The following is a 20,803-nucleotide window of genomic DNA, read 5'->3' on the forward strand; positions in this document are numbered from 1 at the left end:
CAGGAAGTCTGAAACGGTCTACTTTCAGAGCACAATTCACTCAGATTGAAAACGGTAACAGTTCAGTAAAATGATGCACGATTAAATAAATCCCATGTTGTTTTTGGATTAATTTCATATATTATCTCACAAGAGTAGGACACCACATGACAGAGACTCTAAATATTACATCATACAGGAAATGTCTCTCGCCCCCCCGACCATGGATGAGACTCGTGTCCTGTTCCAACCCTGCAACGCCAACCCGACCAGCTCCATGGGCAGATTGGGGAATTGGCCTGGGTCCCCCCCTCCCCCCCGCAGCGGTAGGGTCTCTTCGTCCACCTGTTTTGGTATTTGATGCTAATCTAAATCTAGGAGAAACATTGAGTATAAAAACATCTGATGTGAGGTGTAGGGGAGGTTGAAAATTAACCTGTCAGGTGGAGGTCACCGTGGGTTAGCCTAGCCTGCAGCATCACTTTAGGTTAGCCTCCAGCATCACTTTAGGTTAGCCTGCAGCATCACTTTAGGTTAGCCTCCAGCATCACTTTAGGTTAGCCTCCAGCATCACTTTAGGTTAGCCTAGCCTAGCCTCCAGCATCACTTTAGGTTAGCCTGCAGCATCACTTTAGGTTAGCCTCCAGCATCACTTTAGGTTAGCCTAGCCTCCAGCATCACTTTAGGTTAGCCTAGCCTCCAGCATCACTTTAGGTTAGCCTCCAGCATCACTTTAGGTTAGCCTAGCCTCCAGCATCACTTTAGGTTAGCCTGCAGCATCACTTTAGGTTAGCCTCCAGCATCACTTTAGGTTAGCCTAGCCTCCAGCATCACTTTAGGTCAGCCTAGCCTCCAGCATCACTTTAGGTCAGCCTGCAGCATCACTTTAGCCTAGCCTGCAGCATCACTTTAGCCTAGCCTGCAGCATCACTTTAGGTTAGCCTAGCCTGCAGCATCACTTTAGGTTAGCCTAGCCTGCAGCATCACTTTAGCCTAGCCTGCAGCATCACTTTAGCCTAGCCTGCAGCATCACTTTAGGTTAGCCTAGCCTGCAGCATCACTTTAGGTTAGCCTAGCCTGCAGCATCACTTTAGGTTAGCCTAGCCTGCAGCATCACTTTAGGTTAGCCTAGCCTGCAGCATCACTTTAGGTTAGCACTGCCTGCAGCATCACTTTAGGTTAGCCCTGCTTGCAGCATCACTTTAGGTTAGCCCTGCTTGCAGCATCACTTTAGGTTAGCCCTGCTTGGGGAAATCGTCTTTCTACATTAGACACATACGGAACAGGAAAACCTAGGCCAACTCCTAAACCCCACAGTTTTAATAAGCTTCAACAGAACACCCTGTGGAAACAGAGGTCACTCAACCGCTCGTGGGCCTCACTCAGTAAGAAGACCAAGTAGTGACAGATCAAATCGTTAAAAATAAAAAAGCACAAACAATAGTCACTGGGTGTGTTGTGGGGGGGTCAAAGGGGTCAAGCGGCGAGACAGGTGTTTGAAGGTGGGTGGGCCTCCCTCCAAGGCTTGGTTGGGAAAGGTCTGTAGAGCAGGACGGTGCCGTGGGCTACCCTTCATTCAGCCTTCCACACAGCTAGCGTTCCAGAGAGGAGGAGGAGGAGGAGGAGCAGAGTGCTGGGTGGGATGAGAAGGGCAGGAGAAGGAAGAGAGGAGGGATGGGAGACTCATTCGGTGGCTTTGAGGGAGAAGGAGAGCTTGGGCCGGGACTTTCCTTTGCCCAGGATCATTTTCTGTTCCTCCTTCTGTTGCCGCTGGCGATCCTGGTCCAGCTTCATCCTCTCCTCGTGAATCTTTCTCTGCTCCTCTACGATACGCAACTGCTCCTCAGCCTGGTGGACACACACACGCACACACACACACACACACGCACACGCACACGCGCCACACATGCACACACCACACGCCACACACACACCAGGGTCAGGATAGAGACCCTGCAATGCCAAATGCCCACAAACTGTTCATGTTTTCTGAGCCACACAAAGATGTTATTAGAATCAGTTTGTCGTCGTTGTTGTTGTTGTTACTGCTGCTGCTTTTCACACCTTGTTTACGACAATCCGTGACTTGTACATGTCCAAATAAAAACACTAATCCATCTTACAAAATGAGTTTCAGAAACAGAATAATAAAAACAGGCTTAGGGGAAACAACACCTGTTGTTAATGGTAACTGATAACCATCCATACAAAGCCGGGGCCATTAGTGTGTTGTACCAACGTAGCGTTTCTCACAGAGGCCCTGGGAATCTACGTCAAACGCCCTCAAAATGGCATAACGACAAAAAAAATGCCACTATCACATTTGGCATGAAAGCTACGAAGACCACGTATTTCAATATGGAGAACGACCATATGGCATCGTAGAACTGCCCCGTTTGCTGGTTTGAACAGAACAGAGAGAAGGAAACAGGGGTTTTACCAGCTTGGCCTGAGCGTCGGCGATCTTGCGGTTATTCTCCTCCAGGATTTTCTCCAGCTCGTCCCGTTTGGATCGTTCCTCCTCCTGAAGACACAATGCCATGTTAGAACAGGATACGCACCACATCCCAACACACACACACACACACTCCCAACACAACCACACACACTCCCAGCACACACACACACACACACCACACACCAACACACCCACCCCCAACACAACCACACACACACCCACCCACCCACCCACTCCCAGCACACACACACACACACCCACTCCCAGCACACACACACACACACCCCCAGCGCACACACACACACACCCACTCCCAGCACACACACACCCCAGCACCCAGCACACACACTCCCACCCAAGTATACATCATTGGCCTCCCAACACACACGTCCCAGCACAGTCACTCCCAGCACTTCACCCACACAAAGGAGTGCCACAACCAGCCCCACTCCCAGCACACACACACCCCCCCAGCACAACCAGCCCCAGCCCAGCACAACCAGCCTCTCCCCACACACACAACCAGCCTCTCCCCCACCACAACCAGCCTCTCCCCCACCACAACCAGCCACTCCCATACCACAACCAGCCTCTCCCCCAGCACACACCAGCCTCTCCCCCAGCACAACCAGCCTCTCCCCCACCAAGTATACATCAGCCTCTCCCCACACCACAACCAGCCTCTTCCCCCACCAAAGGAGTGCCACAACCAGCCTCTCCCCCACCACAACCAGCCTCTCCCCCACCACAACCAGCCTCTCCCCCACCACAACCAGCCTCTCCCCCACCACAACCAGCCTCTCCCCCACCACAACCAGCCTCTCCCCCACCACAACCAGCCTCTCCCATACCACAACCAGCCTCTCCCATACGTTGTTCTCTCCGTCAAGCAGAATGCTTTCAGAACACAAAGGGAAAGAGAAGCCCTGCCCGTACAAGAGTCACTCAATAAGACTTGTAGCCTTCTCTGGATCATTCAGACATTAAAGAGAATAGAAAAAGAGGGAAAACTCGTCACACTCACATAGTAGATATCACATTTAAAAAAAAAATTAAAAAAAGATAAAAACAAACATTCTAAAAATAAAATAAACATCTATTTGCTTCTTCAAGCAAGAGAAAAATGATTTTTTTTTAAACATTAAAAGGAGTGAATAGTTTTAGCTCACCAATGCACGTATACCTACTCATTTTCCTTGCCTGTGTACCTACACAACTGGCGAAAGCATTCAGCATTAAAACGGTTGAATATTTACTGTCTCGTCCAGACTGTGTCCCCTGCAGAGAGAGAAGCGCTCCTGGGGAGGGGGGGGGAGGGGGGGGACAATACACCAAAATGTGCCCGGCCCGTCTGCGGCCTTCCTCTTTAAAACTGATCTGTGTACTGCTAGTCTGCGGCCTTCCTCTTTAAAACTGATCTGTGTACTGCTAGTCTGCCGCCTTCCTCTTTAAAACTGATCTGTGTACTGCTAGTCTGCGGCCTTCCTCTTTAAAACTGATCTGTGTACTGCTAGTCTGCCGCCTTCCTCTTTAAAACTGATCTGTGTACTGCTAGTCTGTGGCCTTCCTCTTTAAAACTGATCTGTGTACTGCTAGTCTGCGGCCTTCCTCTTTAAAACTGATCTGTGTACTGCTAGTCTGCGGCCTTCCTCTTTAAAACTGATCTGTGTACTGCTAGTCTGCGGCCTTCCTCTTTAAAACTGATCTGTGTACTGCTAGTCTGCCGCCTTCCTCTTTAAAACTGATCTGTGTACTGCTAGTCTGCGGCCTTCCTCTTTAAAACTGTACTGCTAGTCTGCGGCCTTCCTCTTTAAAACTGATCTGTGTACTGCTAGTCTGTGGCCTTCCTCTTTAAAACTGATCTGTGTACTGCTAGTCTGTGGCCTTCCTCTTTAAAACTGATCTGTGTACTGCTAGTCTGCCGCCTTCCTCTAAAACTGATCTGTGTACTGCTAGTCTGTGGCCTTCCTCTTTAAAACTGATCTGTGTACTGCTAGTCTGCCGCCTTCCTCTAAAACTGATCTGTGTACTGCTTTGTCTGTGGCCTTCCTCTTTAAAACTGATCTGTGTACTGCTATTCTGTAGCCTTCCTCTTTAAAACTGATCTGTGTACTGCTAGTCTGCCGCCTTTAAACTAAATTGTGTATGTAATCGTGTACCTCTTAAAACTGATCTGTGTACTGCTAGTCTGCCGCCTTCCTCTTTAAAACTGATCTGTGTACTGCTCGTCTGCAGCCCAGCTTGCACTCTTTAAAGCGTCTCTCTCTCTGTCCTCAGTTCACATGGAGACAACATACCGCAGCAGTAGAGTACAGTACAGTGTGGAGGAGGCCTGAACACGGCATATGAGCTGGGAGCTGTCCGCAGGCCAAAGGTCAAAGGGTGTTAACACAAGTTGGGTCCAGAAATCAAAATTAAAATTAAGGAAAAAAAATAAGAAAAAAAAACACCCCTAAAGAAAAGCGAGTCATGAGGACGTCAAATCTAATAAAGAGCATTTGTTGTGGTTATTTATTCTTTAAAAACGTGTTAGTTTCAACATTAAAAAAGGAATATTAAATCAGTAGCATTAACAGTTAGACCAGAGATCGTTGACCTTGCAAACAGGAAACAGGAAATGGTCCTTCCCTGTTACGTATCCCAGAACAGATGCCTTCTAAAACAGGAGCTATTCAAAAACAAAGATTAAAGAGAGGACGGTGATAATATAAAACGTTATTGGACACACTAAACTAAATTGTGTATGTAATCGTGTACTTTTAAAATTAGGCTATCTATTGAAAAACAGAAAGCGGCGTGGAGTGAGAGGTCTACTGCTGCATCTGGAAAAGTGGAGGGGGGGGGTCTGAATAAGAGCCATGGTGGGGGTCTGAATAAGAACGATGGTGGGGGGAGGGGGTAGCTCAGTGAGGTGCACTAGGGCCACTTCTCACCCGATTAGTACTGAGCCACTGTGCGAGTCAAGGTGGCTGCTCCACCTCATTCACAGAACATTATTACGGTACTATAGACAAACCCGACCCTCATTAAATTAAGCCTGGGGGAGGTGCTAGCTTCACCAATATGTCGTCTATGCCCAGTCTCTCAATCTACCGAGAAGATTATAGACCACACAAACCGAAAGAAGCACTAAGAAATAAACTATTTTTGATTTCAATCAGACAAGTCAGTTAAAAACAAATTATTATTTACAATGAGATGCAGTACCTGAGACCGCTGTGCTACTCGGGAGTCCAAACTAGGGGTAACGGTTCACCAAAACAACGGTTCGGAACATATCGTCGATTTTTTTTTTTTGGGGGGGGGGGGGTCACTATTAAGAGAAAGTGGGAAACCTAGTCAGATGTACAACTGAATGCATTCAACTGAAATGTTGACCTCTGAATCAGAGGTGCGGGGGTGCCTTAAAATCGACATCCACGTCATTCGGCACCCGGGGAACCAGTGGGTTAACTGCCTTGCTCAGGGGCAGAAGGACAGATTTGTACCTTGTCAGCTCGGGGATTCGATCCAGCAACTTGTCCAACTCTCCCGCCCGCCAGGCTACTTGCCGTCGATACGTACTGTCATTTTGGGGTCACGGTTCGGGTTCGGTACAGCGGGAAACTGGAATGCCAAGAGTTAGTTGTGCTTTTTATTTCATTTAAGAGAATCCAGTGTTTGGTATTTCTGATGCCATTATAGAGTGCCGGGAAAAAATAGTTTCCCCCTTTTTGAAACTGAATGTTATCAGATCTTCAACCAAAACCTAATATTAGATAAAGGGAACCTGAGTTAAGTTACATTTTTTTTTAATGAAATAAAACAAGTATATGTATTTGATTAATTTAACAAAAAGTTACGTAACACCCAATGCCCCGCGGTGAAAAAGTAACGCCCCCCCCAGACACACCAGAAATGTCAGGGTAGGTACAAAATGGAGTCGCAATTCAACGGCTCAAGACACGAGACGTATGTGGCCAACAGCAAATAACGGACTACAAAGAGAAAACCATTCACATCACGGACACCGGACAGTAGTGGAGAGGAAGTGGAACGTTCTTCGGCATTCACATCACGGACACCGGACAGTAGCGGAGAGGAAGTGGAACGTTCTTCGGCATTCACATCACGGACACCGGACAGTAGCGGAGAGGAAGTGGAACGTTCTTCGGCATTCACATCACGGACACCGGACAGTAGCGGAGAGGAAGTGGAACGTTCCTCGGCGTTCACATCACGGACACCGGACAGTAGCGGAGAGGAAGTGGAACGTTCCTCGGCATTCACATCACGGACACCGGACAGTAGCGGAGAGGAAGTGGAACGTTGCTCGGCATTCACATCACGGACACCGGACAGTAGCGGAGAGGAAGTGGAACGTTGCTTCGGCGTAGTGGAGAGGAAGTGGACATCACGGACACCGGACAGTAGCGGAGAGGAAGTGGAACGTTCTTCGGCATTCACATCACGGACACCGGACAGTAGCGGAGAGGAAGTGGAACGTTCTTCGGCATTCACATCACGGACACCGGACAGTAGCGGAGAGGAAGTGGAACGTTGCTCGGCGTACACATCACGGACAAACTGAAAAATGGTCCACCCACACAGACAGCGTGGTGAAGAAGGCGCAGCAACGCCTCTTCAACCTCAGGAGGCTGAAGTAATGTGGCTTGTCATCCAAAACCCTGATAAACTTTTACAGATGCACAATCGAGAGCATCCTGTCGGGCTGTATCACCGCCTGGTACGGCAACTGCACCGCCCTCAACCGTAAGGCTCTCCAGAGGGTAGTGAGGTCAAACTAGCTGCCCTCCAGGACACCTACAACCACCCGATGTCACAGGAAGGCCAAAAACATCATCAAGGACATCAACCACCTGAGCCACTGCCTGTTCACCCCGCTACCACCCAGAAGGCGAGGTCAGTACAGGTGAATCAAAGCGGAGACTGAGAGATCGGAAAACAGATTATATCTCAAGGCCATCAGACTGGTAAAGCAGCAATCACTAACTCAGAGGCTGATGCTAACATACATGTTATTACATGGCCAGTGATGAGTATCACTAGCCACTTTAAATAATGCCACTTCAATAAATGTTAACAAATTACTCATCTCATACGTATGTACTGTATTTTATACCATCTATTGCACCATGCCTACGCCACTCAGCCATCGCTCATCCATATATTTATATGAACATATTGTCATTCCGTCCCTTTAGATGTGTGTATTAGGTAGTTGTTGTGAAATTGTTAGATTACTTGTTAGATATTACTGTACTGTCGGAATTAGATGAACAAGCATTTCACTACACTCGCATTAACATCTGCTAACCATGTGTATGTGACCAATAACATCTGCTAACCATGTGTATGTGACCAATAACATCTGCTAACCATGTGTATGTGACCAATAACATCTGCTAACCATGTGTATGTGACCAATAACATCTGCTAACCATGTGTATGTGACCAATAACATCTGCTAACCATGTGTATGTGACCAATAACATCTACTAACCCTGTGACCAATAACATCTACTAACCCTGTGACCAATAACATCTACTAACCCTGTGACCAATAACATCTACTAACCCTGTGACCAATAACATCTACTCAATCACCACCTTCCCAATAGACACCTGAAACCCCACCCTTCAAGGAATACCTAGGATAGGATAAGTAATCCTACTAACCCCCCAATAAATCTACTATTTAGATGCACTATTGTAAAGTGGCTGTTCCACTGATGTCTTAAGGTGTATGACCAATAAAGTCATCTGGACTAAGAGCCTGTGACCAAATGTAAATGTAAAATCTACTAACCCTGTGACCAATAACATCTACTAACCCTGTGACCAATAACATCTACTAACCCTGTGACCAATAACATCTACTAACCCTGTGACCAATAACATCTACTAACCCTGTGACCAATAACATCTACTAACCCTGTGACCAATAACATCTACTAACCCTGTGACCAATAGCATCTACTAACCCTGTGACCAATAGCATCTACTAACCCTGTGACCAATAACATCTACTAACCCTGTGACCATTAACATCTACTAACCCTGTGACCAATAACATCTACTAACCCTGTGTATGTGACCAATAACATTTGATTTAACTGGTTGTGCCACCTTCAGCTACAACCAAACACTTCCTGTAGTTGTTGATCTGTCTCTCACGTCGCTGTGGTGGAATTCTGTCCCACTCTTCCACACAGCACTGCTTTAACTCAGCGACATTTGTGAGTTTTCAAACATGACCTGCTCAGCAAGACAATGATCTAAAGCACACAATCAAAAAAATCTACATGCAGATGGCTATAGAAGTAACACATTTGAAGTTTTGGAGTCAAAGTACAGGCCTAATCCCAATTTAGATGTTGTAGCAGGACTTGAAATGAGCAGTTCATGCTTAAATTATTATTTTTTTTAAAATCCACAAACCTCGCTGAGTTAAAGCAGTGCTGTATGGAAGTGGGGGCCAGAATCACTCCACAACGCAGTGAGAGACTGATCAACGAAAAGAAACGTTTGGTTGGAGTCATTTCAGCTAAAGGCTCAACCACTTATTGAGTGTCTGGGGGCAATCACTTTTTCACACAGGGAAATTGGGTGCTGCATAACTTTGTTTATGAAATAAAATAATCAAATGTTATTAGTCACATGCTGAATACAACAGGTGTAGTAGACCTTACAGAGTCAATGTGGAGGCTATATACAGGGGGTACCGGTACAGAGTCAATGTGGAGGCTATATACAGGGTGTTACGGCACAGAGTCAATGTGGAGGCTATATACAGGGGGTACCGGTACAGAGTCAATGTGGAGGCTATATACAGGGTGTTACGGTACAGAGTCAACGTGGAGGCTATATACAGGGTGTTACGGTACAGAGTCAACGTGGAGGCTATATACAGGGTGTTACGGTACAGAGTCAATGTGGAGGCTATATACAGGGTGTTACGGTACAGAGTCAATGTGGAGGCTATATACAGGGTGTTACGGCAGAGTCAATTTGGAGGCTGGGGGTAGGCAATATATACAGGGGGCTATATACAGGGTGTTACGGTACAGAGTCAATGTGGATATATACAGGGTGGCTATATACAGGGTGTTACGGCAGAGTCAATGTGGAGGCTATATACAGGGTGTTACGGTACAGAGTCAATGTGGAGGCTATATACAGGGGGTACCGGTACAGAGTCAATGTGGAGGCTATATACCGGGTGTTACGGCAGAGTCAATGTGGAGGCTATATACCGGGTGTTACGGTACAGAGTCAATGTGGATATATACAGGGTGCCTATATACAGGGTGTTACGGTGGCTATATACAGGGTGTTACGGTACAGAGTCAATGAGGATATATACAGGGTGGCTATATACAGGGTGTTACGGTGGCTATATACAGGGTATTACGGTACAGAGTCAATGTGGAGGCTATATACAGGGTGTTACGGTACAGAGTGAATGTGGAGGCTATATACAGGGTGTTACGGTATAGTCAACGTGGAGGCTATATACAGGGTATTACGGTACAGATTCAATGTGCGGGGCACCGGTTAGATGAGGTAATATGTACATGTAGGTAGAGTTATTAAAGTGACTATGCATAGATGATAACAGAGTAGCAGTGCTGTTAAAGGTGGGGCAAGGCAAATAGTCTGGGTAGCCATTTGATTAGATGTTCAGGAGTCTTATGGTTTGGGGGTAGAAGCTGTTTGGAAGCCTCTTGGACCAAAACTTGGTGCTCCGGTACCGCTTGCTGTGCGGTAGCTGAGACACCGCCTGGTATAGAGGTCCTGGATGGCAGGAAGCTTGGCCCCAGTGATGTACTGGACTGTATGCACTACCCTCTGTAGTGCCTTGAGGTCGGAGGACGAGCAGTTGCCGTACAAGGCTGTGATGCAACCCGTCAGGATGCTCTCGATGGTGCAGCTGAAAACCTTGAGGATCTGAGGATCCATGCCAAATCTTTTCAGTCTCCTGTGGGGGGGCGGGGGGTTAGGTTTTGTCATGCCCTCTTCACTACTGTCTTGGCGTGCTTGGACCATGTTAGTTTGTTGGTGATGTGGACACCAAGGAACTTGGAAGTTCTCAACCTGCTCCACTGCACCCTCGTCGATGAGAATTGGGACGTGCTCGGTTCTTTTTCCTGTAGTCCACTATCATCTCCTTTGTCTTGATCACATTGAGGGAGAGGTTGTTGTCCTGGCACCACACGGGCAATTCTCTGTCGTCCTCCCTATAGGCTGTCTCGTCGTTGTCGGTACCACTGTTGTGTCAACGGCAATCTTAATGAGGGTGTTGGAGTCGTGCCTGGCCGTGCTGTCATGAGTGAACAGGGAGTACAGGAGGGGACTGAGCACGCACGCCTGAGGGGCCCCAGTGTTGAGGATCAGGGTGGCGGATGTGTTGTTACCTATCCTTACCACCTTGGGGCGGCCCATCAGGAAGTCCAGGATCCAGTTGCAGAGGGAGGTGTTTTATCCCAGGGTCCTTAGCTTAGTGATGAGCTTTGAGGGCACTATGGTGTTGAACGCTGAGCTGTAGTCAATTAACAGCATTCTCACATAGGTGTTCCCTTTGTCCAGGTGGGAAAGGGCAGTGTGGAGTGCAATAGAGATTGCATCATCTATGGATCTGTTGGGGCGGTATGCAAATTGGAGTGAGTCTAAGGTTTCTGGGATAATGGTCTTGATATGAGCCATGACCAGCCTTTCAAAGTACTTAATGGCAGGTTACCTTAGTGTTCTTGGGCACAGGCACTATGGTGTTATTTTTAAAACATGTGGGTATTACAGACACGAACAGGTAGAGGTTGAAAATGTCAGCAAAGACACTTGCCAGTTGGTCAGCGCATGCTCGCAGTACACGTCCTGTGGTAATCCATCTGGCCCTGCGGCCTTGTGAATGTTGACCCGTTTAAAAGCCTTCCGGAACAGCGGGTTCTAGAATGTAATTGTTTTGTTTGTTCACTAGGGTTCTCTTTATCTGATATTAGGTTTTGGTTGAAGATCTGATAACGTTCAGTATCAAAAATATGCAAAAGTAGAAAAAAAAAATTGGAAAGGGGGAAAATACCTTTTTTCTAAGCGCAGTATATGATCACGAGTCACATGCCTGATGAACGGACAAATCAGACATATCAACACTTTAAAAATGAAAACACGATTACTCATCAACAACACTAAAATAAAAAAGTGCGATACGCGTGTGAAATCAACACGGCTCAGATATTGTATAGGACCCACGCTAGAATGTTCTCTTACAAAGAGGAAAATGTCCGTATTTGTGTGACTCATAAAGACAGCTTGTCTGTAGTAGCACATAGTTCTCATCTTCCACTGGGGGTAATGTGATGGGCTGTCATTGTTAAGATGCTCTCTGTAGCCCTGAAGGTCCAGCCATCTGTAGGGAGTGGAACACGGGGTTGGTGCATTGGGCCGATTCATGGACAGCTTGGGCTTTTAGCTCTGCTTATATAGAGCTGGTACTACGCGTTTTCTGAAATGGATGTGAGAGGGCGAAGTTCGTGGCGCGAACACTTTTACGAGGCGCTAACCCCCACCATCTGGAATGGGAGCATGTCCACAGCTATAAACATACCTATCGCTAGTCATTTCTTTGGCCCAGTCAGAATCAGCTGTGGAGGGCTGCTTGAATAATGATTTTACACCCCCCCCCAATACTACGGAGGTGATGTCGGCGTAAATGTGTCAACGTGTTTAGTGTTGGCAGCTGCAAAGTCTATTCTTGGGTGAACAGTGGTGACATTTTCTCTGCCCATCGACCGTTGTAATCTACTGGGAAGCCTAAAAACGTCCCCAAACTGAAGATTTAAAACAATTCTGGTTTATCGACTCCCACCGCTCGTCATCGTACAGAACTAGTTACCGGCTACACCTGACAAAAGCAACAGTTTGAAATTCGCCAACGAAGATGATGAAATTTTTGATTACAACGTGTTCATAGGCTCTAGTTGTTTCAACAGAATAGCCTGAAATGTTTGTTTTTTTCCCCAGCACATATTTACACAAGAAATATACAACGTAGCGTAGGCATAGCCTATAGGCCGCGCGTTTTTTAAAAATATATTCAATCGGGTTCAAAGTGCGGAACAAATCGAGGTCCCCGTACCGAAAGCTTCAGTATGAATACATGTGCCGTTACAGAACTAAAATAAACTACTGGGCTAAAAAAAAGGGCCTGATTTGTAACTAATAAAGCCCAAGTTTCTCCACCCCTATTGGTCTCTGGATGGTTAGTGGATGGACCCGTGTTCTCTGCCTGCCTGAGGAAAATAAAACATTTCACTGAATGTTGGACACAGAGACAGTTACTGATAATGAAATGTCAATTTGAAAAGAGCTTTATTTATTTTTTTATATTTACAATAACGAAAGTTTTAAAAAAAAATTTAAAAAGTAAATTAGTCATTCTGAATAGGAATGTATGAATGTGGAAGGAGGGGGGAGAATGATGACAGCAAATAAAGGGACGAGGTCAGTAAATTGTCATAACTCGGCCATGTTCAAAAGTCTCAAATGAATCCTGCGTGTCTCGACTGTCCACTGCCAAATATTGGCCGTTTAACTTTCCCATTTAGAAACCCTCAGTCTACTACCCTTAAAGCACTAACCCAACCCTCAGTCTACTACCCTTAAAGCACAGAGCTCTAACCCAACCCTCGGTCTACTACCCTTAAAGCACAGAGCTCTAACCCAACCCTCAGTCTACTACCCTTAAAGCACAGAGCTCTAACCCAACCTTCAGTCTACTACCCTTAAAGCGCAGAGCTCTAACCCAACCCTCGGTCTACTACCCTTAAAGCACAGAGCTCTAACCCAATCCTCAGTCTACTACCCTTAAAGCACAGAGCTCTAACCCAATCCTCAGTCTACTGCCCTTAAAGCACAGAGCTCTAACCCAACCCTCAGTCTACTACCCTTAAAGCACAGAGCTCTAACCCAACCCTCAGTCTACTACCCTTAAAGCACAGAGCTCTAACCCAACCCTCAGTCTACTACCCTTAAAGCACAGAGCTCTAACCCAACCTTCAGTCTACTACCCTTAAAGCACAGAGCTCTAACCCAACCCTCAGTCTACTACCCTTAAAGCACAGAGCTCTAACCCAACCCTCAGTCTACTACCCTTAAAGCACAGAGCTCTAACCCAACCCTCAGTCTACTACCCTTAAAGCACAGAGCTCTAACCCAACCCTCAGTCTACTACCCTTAAAGCACAGAGCTCTAACCCAACCCTCAGTCTACTACCCTTAAAGCACAGAGCTCTAACCCAACCCTCAGTCTACTACCCTTAAAGCACAGAGCTCTAACCCAACCCTCAGTCTACTACCCTTAAAGCACAGAGCTCTAACCCAACCCTCAGTCTACTACCCTTAAAGCACAGAGCTCTAACCCAACCCTCAGTCTACTACCCTTAAAGCACAGAGCTCTAACCCAACCCTCAGTCTACTACCCTTAAAGCACAGAGCTCTAACCCAACCCTCAGTCTACTACCCTTAAAGCACAGAGCTCTAACCCAACCCTCAGTCTACTACCCTTAAAGCACAGAGCTCTAACCCAACCCCCAGTCTACTACCCTTAAAGCAGAGCTCTAACCCAACCCTCAGTCTACTACCCTTAAAGCACAGAGCTCTAACCCAACCTTCAGTCTACTACCCTTAAAGCACAGAGCTCTAACCCAACCCTCAGTCTACTACCCTTAAAGCAGAGCTCTAACCCAACCTTCAGTCTACTACCCTTAAAGCACAGAGCTCTAACCCAACCCTCAGTCTACTACCCTTAAAGCACAGAGCTCTAACCCAACCCTCAATCTACTACCCTTAAAGCAGAGCTCTAACCCAACCTTCAGTCTACTACCCTTAAAGCAGAGCTCTAACCCAACCCTCAATCTACTACCCTTAAAGCAGAGCTCTAACCCAACCCTCAGTCTACTACCCTTAAAGCAGAGCTCTAACCCAACCCTCAGTCTACTACCCTTAAAGCAGAGCTCTAACCCAACCTTCAGTCTACTACCCTTAAAGCAGAGCTCTAACCCAACCTTCAGTCTACTACCCTTAAAGCAGAGCTCTAACCCAACCCAACTATCCTGAGCCTCAGCAGCCGTGTCCTACCCTCTCACCCTCCCTGGAGCAGTGAAACATGTCATGGCCAGTTTGGGGGGGGGGGGGCCCCACTTGCCAGAGAAGGCAGTAGTGGGGCGGGGGTAGAGGTGGGGGTGCCTGCATTCCCAACGACCGAGCGTTACCTCTCTGGCCTTCTGGGCCTGTAGCTCCGTCTGCCTCTGTTTCTCCAGCTCCTCCAACAGCTGGTGCTCCATGATGCGCTTGGCCTCCTCCACACGTCGCAGCACCTCCCGCTCGATCTCGTCTCTACGTTTCTCCAGCTCCTCCTCCACCCGCTTGGCCACCAGTTCCTCCACGCGACGCGCCGTCTCCTCCTCGATCAGCTTCTCCTCTACCTCCACCTGCCGGCTGCACGGCAAGGGTGGCGAGAGAAAGAGGGGAGGGTTGCTGACACGGTAGCACAAGTAACATGATACGATCAATGCATATTCAGGTTACTGTTGAATCAATGTAACTTTAAACATTTTTTTTTTTTTAAATCAGACATGGCTATAGGAACAAATCAAATGTTATTGGTCACATACAACATATTTAGCAGATGTTATTGCGGGTGTAGCGAAATGCTTGTGTTCCTAGCTCCAAACTCTGGGAATTGTGCATTTGTACGTTTATCAGGGTTATAAAGCTGCTATATGTTTTTTTTTTTTTTTAAGAAAGGGGAAAAAGAGGTGTTTCAGTGATTTAGGAATTGCAGAAATGTCATTATGACATATGTACTTAACATAAAACGTGTGTGTGGTAACAGATTTGACCCATTGACAACAGGAGATGAGGGGGGGGGGCCTGATGTGACACGACAACCCCCCCCCCGTTTGGTGGAAGTCAGCTTGTCCAGAGGCGCAGAGAAATGGGGAGGGTTAAACGTAGGTGTGGGTCAGTTCAAACGGCATGCCCGGGGGAGGGGGGAGTCAGGTCGCGCACACGAACACAAGACAGGCGTCCTGTTTACTGTTCGAATGCTTTTAAACTGTTTCAGCTGCACTATCAACAGGACGTGGCTATCGGGGGTCGTTGTCACGTTGCTTCAGGCACGACTTAAAAAACGCGACACTGTCCCGCTCTCTGATTTCATTTGGTTACACACGACTACCAGGAAATCTAAAACCAGTATCCTTATCTGGTGTCCGTGTCTCTATTGGACATTGTGTGGCAGGTTAAGTGACCCTGTGGCTGGGCAGTAAAAAGCCCACACAGCAGTCCAGGTGTAGTTCACGGTGTTGTTGGTGTCGGGAGTCGATCAGCCTCTGGCCAAAAGGTGCCCATGTTCCCCCATGTCTTAATTTCTCTGTCAGACCAACATCATCTAACTACAATGTCGTGGTTCTGTAGCTCAGTTGGTAGAGCATGGCGCTTGTAACGCCAGGGTAGTGGGTTCGATTCCCGGGACCACCCATACGTAGAATGTATGCACACATGACTGTAAGTCGCTTTGGATAAAAGCGTCTGCGAAATGGCATATATTACAAACAACAGAGGGTGTTATTATGCGAGGTGCTCGCTGAAGCAGAAAAGTCTAACATTTTTCATCCCTTGAATTGCACTATAAAAATTGGTAACGCCACATGGTTTTGCAATGTGCAACAAGCATGGATAATGCAGTGCAACAAGCATGGATAATGCAGTGTGACAAGCATGGATAATGCAGTGCGACAAGCATGGATAATGCAGTGTGACAAGCATGGATAATGCAGTGTGACAAGCATGGATAATGCAGTGCAACAAGCATGGATAATGCAGTGTGACAAGCATGGATAATGCAGTGTGACAAGCATGGATAATGCAGTGCGACAAGCATGGATAATGCAGTGCGACAAGCATGGATAATGCAGTGCGACAAGCATGGATAATGCAGTGCGACAAGCATGGATAATGCAGTGTGACAAGCATGGATAATGCAGTGCGACAAGCATGGATAATGCAGTGCGACAAGCATGGATAATGCAGTGTGACAAGCATGGATAATGCAGTGTGACAAGCATGGATAATGCAGTGTGACAAGCATGGATAATGCAGTGTGACAAGCATGGATAATGCAGTGTGACAAGCATGGATAATGCAGTGTGACAAGCATGGATAATGCAGTGTGACAAGCATGGATAATGCAGCGCGACAAGCATGGATAATGCAGTGCGACAAGCATGGATAATGCAGTGCGACAAGCATGGATAATGCAGTGTGACAAGCATGGATAATGCAGTGTGACAAGCATGGATAATGCAGTGTGACAAGCATGGATAATGCAGTGTGACAAGCATGGATAATGCAGTGTGACAAGCATGGATAATGCAGTGTGACAAGCATGGATAATGCAGTGTGACAAGCATGGATAATGCAGTGTGACAAGCATGGATAATGCAGTGTGACAAGCATGGATAATGCAGTGTGACAAGCATGGATAATGCAGTGTGACATGTAAAGGAATGTGGTTCTGAAACAGATAACTACAGAAGTAACTGTGCCTCTCTGGGTTTTCATTGTTACATTTCCGACTGGACTGGACTGTGGCTTATCATAAGTCTTTCACCCAGAATGCTAATTTGGACTGACACAAGTACATATTATAGTGTCTGCGGGCAGATGAACATCATGTGGTTTGACTTCAGTGGTTGAAAACCAGAGGGGCATAGGTACCGGACATGTTTAATTTGACAGGTGAAACAGTTTACCAGTGACAAGGCCTATATCACGGATTTATATTTATTTGACTAGATTTGGCCATAATGTCTCACATAACTCACAGCTTGCAGGAGGGATGTTGTAGACAAATATTTTCGAGGACACATAGCGAGGCTACATAGCTAGGCTAGAAAGATAAACCACTGTAGGCCATAATCAAGACACTAGGTCGTTGATTTGTGATGCATGACAAATGGCCAACCAGATTGGCACCGACACGCACAACTGCACAACTAACAAATGTGCATGAATGAATGAAAGATATTTAAAATCTATATACATTCCTTAAGGTTAAAAGGCAAATGAATTGCAGCCAAGTGACTTAGCTAGCTAGCCAGTTGTCTAATGGTGCAGGCTTGTATAGCTGCTGACTAGGGCCTCCTCAATACACGTATTTAGTAGGCAGCTTTGCGCTTATTCCTGTGTGTATGTCTGTTAGCATTCTAGCTAATTAACTCATGTAGCCAGAAAGTAAGCGCCAATATATGTTTGTATTAGCAAGCTAGTTACCTACTAATCAAAACATGTCTTGTATTATGGCCAAAATAATTGAGCTTACAACTTACATCTTCCTCTGTCTTTCCATTTCGACTTTCTTCTCCTCTTCCTCTTTCCTCTGTTTTTCGTCCAAGGCGCTTCTCTTGCTCAGTGTCCTGCCGAATATGTCAATTCTCTCCGGGGGTGTGACCGCTCGCTCCCTTTCCCTACGGGTCGATGCTGTAGCTGACCGGGAACGAGAACGTGATTCTCTGCGCCGGTTCCTCTTCGCTTCACGGGACTTGGATCGTTTCTTGGTCCTCTCTTTGTCCCGTGAACGCGACCGGCTCCGTTTTTTGCTGTGCTTGCTGCTTTTGGAGTGTTTGGAACGGGACGAACTGCGACTTCTAGATCGACCCATGATCACCTCAAGTCTAAAAAAAAAATCCCAGTTAACTACTTCTAAAAGTCGGAAATATTCAAAATAAACAACACGGTGTTCCACCTACGCAATCGTACACCCCACTACCTGCAATATATGCTCAAATTGAATTGTTAAAACACTCGTATGTCTCAGAAATATTCATTCAAACGTGGTTATTATTCTACCCTGATAACTTGCGGCGCTAAAGCAAGATGGCGACTAGCTCCTTTTTCCCACAATGCAATGCATTCGGTCTTTTCCGTCTTTCTCCGGCTCATGCATGCCACTCATGTGCTGAGTTTATGAACTCACCTGTGCGATATGTAGCATGATGAACATTAATAAATGTTTCATAAAAAAATCAATACGTTCACACAAAATAATCCATCAAATGACACTCGTTTGATAGCCTCAATATGCAGTATACTCTGTTTAACTGTTGGCGATACTAGCTGCACTCCAGTGGATGGAGGACGCTAAACCTGTCAGAATTCAAATCAAATTGTATTTGTCACATGCACCGAATACAACAGGTGTAGTAGACCTTGTGAAATGCTTACCCACACACCCTTAAAACCTCTTAAGGACCCTTTTCACCCCCAATTTTCGCCTAAAATTACATTTCCAAATCTAACTGCCTGTAGCTCAGGACCTGAAATAAGGATATGCATTTTCTTGATATAATTTGAAAGGAAACACTTTGAAGTTTGTGTAAATGTGAAATGAATGTAGGAGAATATAACACATTAGATCTGGTTAAAGATAATACAAAGAAAAAAAAACATTTTTATGTTGTACCATCATCTTTGAAATGCAAGAGAAAGGCCATAATGTATTATTCCAGCCCAGGCACAATTTACATTTTGGCAACTAGAAGGCAGCAGTGTATGTGCAAAGTTTTAGACTGATCCAATGAACCATTGCATATCTGTTCAAAATGTTGTATCAAGACTGCCCAAATGTGCCTAATTGGTTTATTAAAACCTCTTAAGGATCTCTACAGATCGCTTTCCCACCCTTCGGACGGTTGAGCTAATGTGCGCTAATGCGATTAGCATGACATTGTAAGTAACAAGAATATTTCCCAGGACATAGACATATCTGATATTGTCAGAAAGCTTAAATTCTTGTTTAATCTAACTGCACTGTACAATTTACAGTAGCTATTACAGTGAAAGAATACCGTGCTATTGTTTGAGGAGAGTGCACAAGATCGTCCGGCCCTTCTGGCATTTGCCAGAATTGATAGAGCATCCTGACGGGTTGCATCACTACCTGGTATGGCAACTGCTCGGCCTCCAACCGGGTAAATACAAGCGAATATATTGATAAAAGTCACCTTGTCCTAGAGATATTTACACAGTTATCAAAACGTCACGCCAGTGTAAACTTTCACAAAACACAGCCCATAATTTAAGTTTTTCTAAAATCCCCTATGGGAAAAATGAATGGTGGAAAAACAATTAGAACCACTTCCCTGTTTGACCTCTAGGTTTTATGGGTAGTATGACTCGTACTTTGGTACTCCATTTCATTTCTTGGCAGAAAGATTAGCATTAGCAAGTGGCACTGTCAAATGAAGCACGTGCTGGAAATCTATACTCATCCACATAAAATAGTCCCGGTAATCGTTCTTTGACAAACACAGAAAGTTGTATATTGAATTCAATAAAGGAAAACAGAGAGAGCGAGAAGGAGAGCGAGAGAGAGAGAGAGAGAGAGAGAGAGAGAGAGAGAGAGAGAGAGAGAGAGAGAGAGACGGCCAGTTCCTTATTGTAGCCATTGGCTGTATTATACAGCCAAAACATGAAGGAACTGGCCGTCTCTCTCTCTCCTTCTCGCTCTCTCTGTTTTATTCTATTGAATTATATGTAGCCTAATATTTAAAAACTTAGCAAAGTTGGCAGGGAGGAACACTTGACAAGCACCAATTTGAAATATTTAGTTAGGCTGTTATAAGATATTAAATAAGCCTAAAAGGAATTTATTCAATGATTTTCTTATTTTTTTGTAAGGCTCCGTAATAAACCATTTTAAAGATATTTATAAATTGTGTTTGCCATTTATTAAGCATTATGCCACATTAATAAACCGTTTACTAATAATTACTAAAGTGTTTTTCCAGTCTATAATCTTAAAGTGAGTGTTATTTATACTTTATAAAATGTTTTAGGTGACCAGTGTAATTTCTCACAAAAAGATGGGCTTGACATTAGTGGACATTCCTGCAGTAGCTGGTAGTAGAACAAACACACAACACAGGATGTTTAAGGAACGATACACTCCCGGTCAAAAGTTTTAGAGCACCTCATTCAAGGGTTTTTCTTTGTTTTTACTATTTTCTACATTGTAGTATAATAATGAAGACATCAACACTATGAAATAGCACATTTGGTATCATGTAGTAACCAAAAAAGTGTTGAACAAATCAAAATATATTTTAGATTCTTCAAAGTAGCCACCTGTCACGCCCTGGCCATAGAGAGCTTTTTATTCTCTATGTTGGTTAAGTCGGGTTGTGACTAGGGTGTGTCATCTAGGGTTTTTGTATGTCTATGTTGGCCTGGTGTGGTTCCCAATCAGAGGCAGCTGTTTATCGTTGTCTCTGACTTGGGATCATATTTAGGCAACCATTTCCTCTTT

The 20,803-nt window shown here is 45.6% G+C and overlaps 1 protein-coding gene and 2 long non-coding RNA genes across 11 annotated transcripts; 1 reads left to right on the plus strand and 2 right to left on the minus strand.

The window, feature by feature from the left end:
- Positions 1-316: 316 nt before the first annotated feature.
- On the plus strand, positions 317-1,482 carry LOC127914958 (uncharacterized). 6 transcript variants are annotated; one of them, XR_008089605.1, is made up of 6 exons: positions 317-466; positions 592-665; positions 717-846; positions 893-943; positions 1,018-1,129; positions 1,186-1,298. It is a non-coding gene; the product is annotated as an uncharacterized LOC127914958 (long non-coding RNA). The 6 variants fall into 6 exon arrangements; XR_008089604.1 differs by lacking the exon at positions 893-943 and adding an exon at positions 972-1,017 and having other exon boundaries at positions 1,051-1,482; XR_008089601.1 differs by having other exon boundaries at positions 717-943; positions 1,186-1,300.
- On the minus strand, positions 1,278-18,441 carry LOC118377380 (arginine and glutamate-rich protein 1-B). 2 transcript variants are annotated; one of them, XM_035764272.2, is made up of 4 exons: positions 17,826-18,441; positions 14,706-14,970; positions 2,420-2,503; positions 1,278-1,827 (listed from the first exon to the last, which is right to left on the minus strand). In XM_035764272.2, exons 1-4 carry the CDS (start codon positions 18,155-18,157, stop codon positions 1,663-1,665), a joined length of 846 nt encoding a protein of 281 aa, XP_035620165.2. In that variant the 5' UTR covers positions 18,158-18,441; the 3' UTR covers positions 1,278-1,662. The 2 variants fall into 2 exon arrangements, with proteins under 2 accessions (XP_035620165.2, XP_035620166.2); XM_035764273.2 differs by having other exon boundaries at positions 14,706-14,931; positions 17,826-18,439.
- Positions 12,858-14,019, minus strand: LOC127914959 (uncharacterized). 3 transcript variants are annotated; one of them, XR_008089607.1, is made up of 4 exons: positions 13,531-14,019; positions 13,244-13,489; positions 13,157-13,202; positions 12,858-13,108 (listed from the first exon to the last, which is right to left on the minus strand). It is a non-coding gene; the product is annotated as an uncharacterized LOC127914959 (long non-coding RNA). The 3 variants fall into 3 exon arrangements; XR_008089608.1 differs by having other exon boundaries at positions 12,858-13,202; positions 13,572-14,019; XR_008089606.1 differs by having other exon boundaries at positions 12,858-13,202.
- Positions 18,442-20,803: the final 2,362 nt, after the last annotated feature.

The sequence above is a fragment of the Oncorhynchus keta genome, chromosome 34 (genome assembly GCF_023373465.1).
Source record: "Oncorhynchus keta strain PuntledgeMale-10-30-2019 chromosome 34, Oket_V2, whole genome shotgun sequence".
NCBI classification, from domain to species: domain Eukaryota; kingdom Metazoa; phylum Chordata; class Actinopteri; order Salmoniformes; family Salmonidae; genus Oncorhynchus; species Oncorhynchus keta.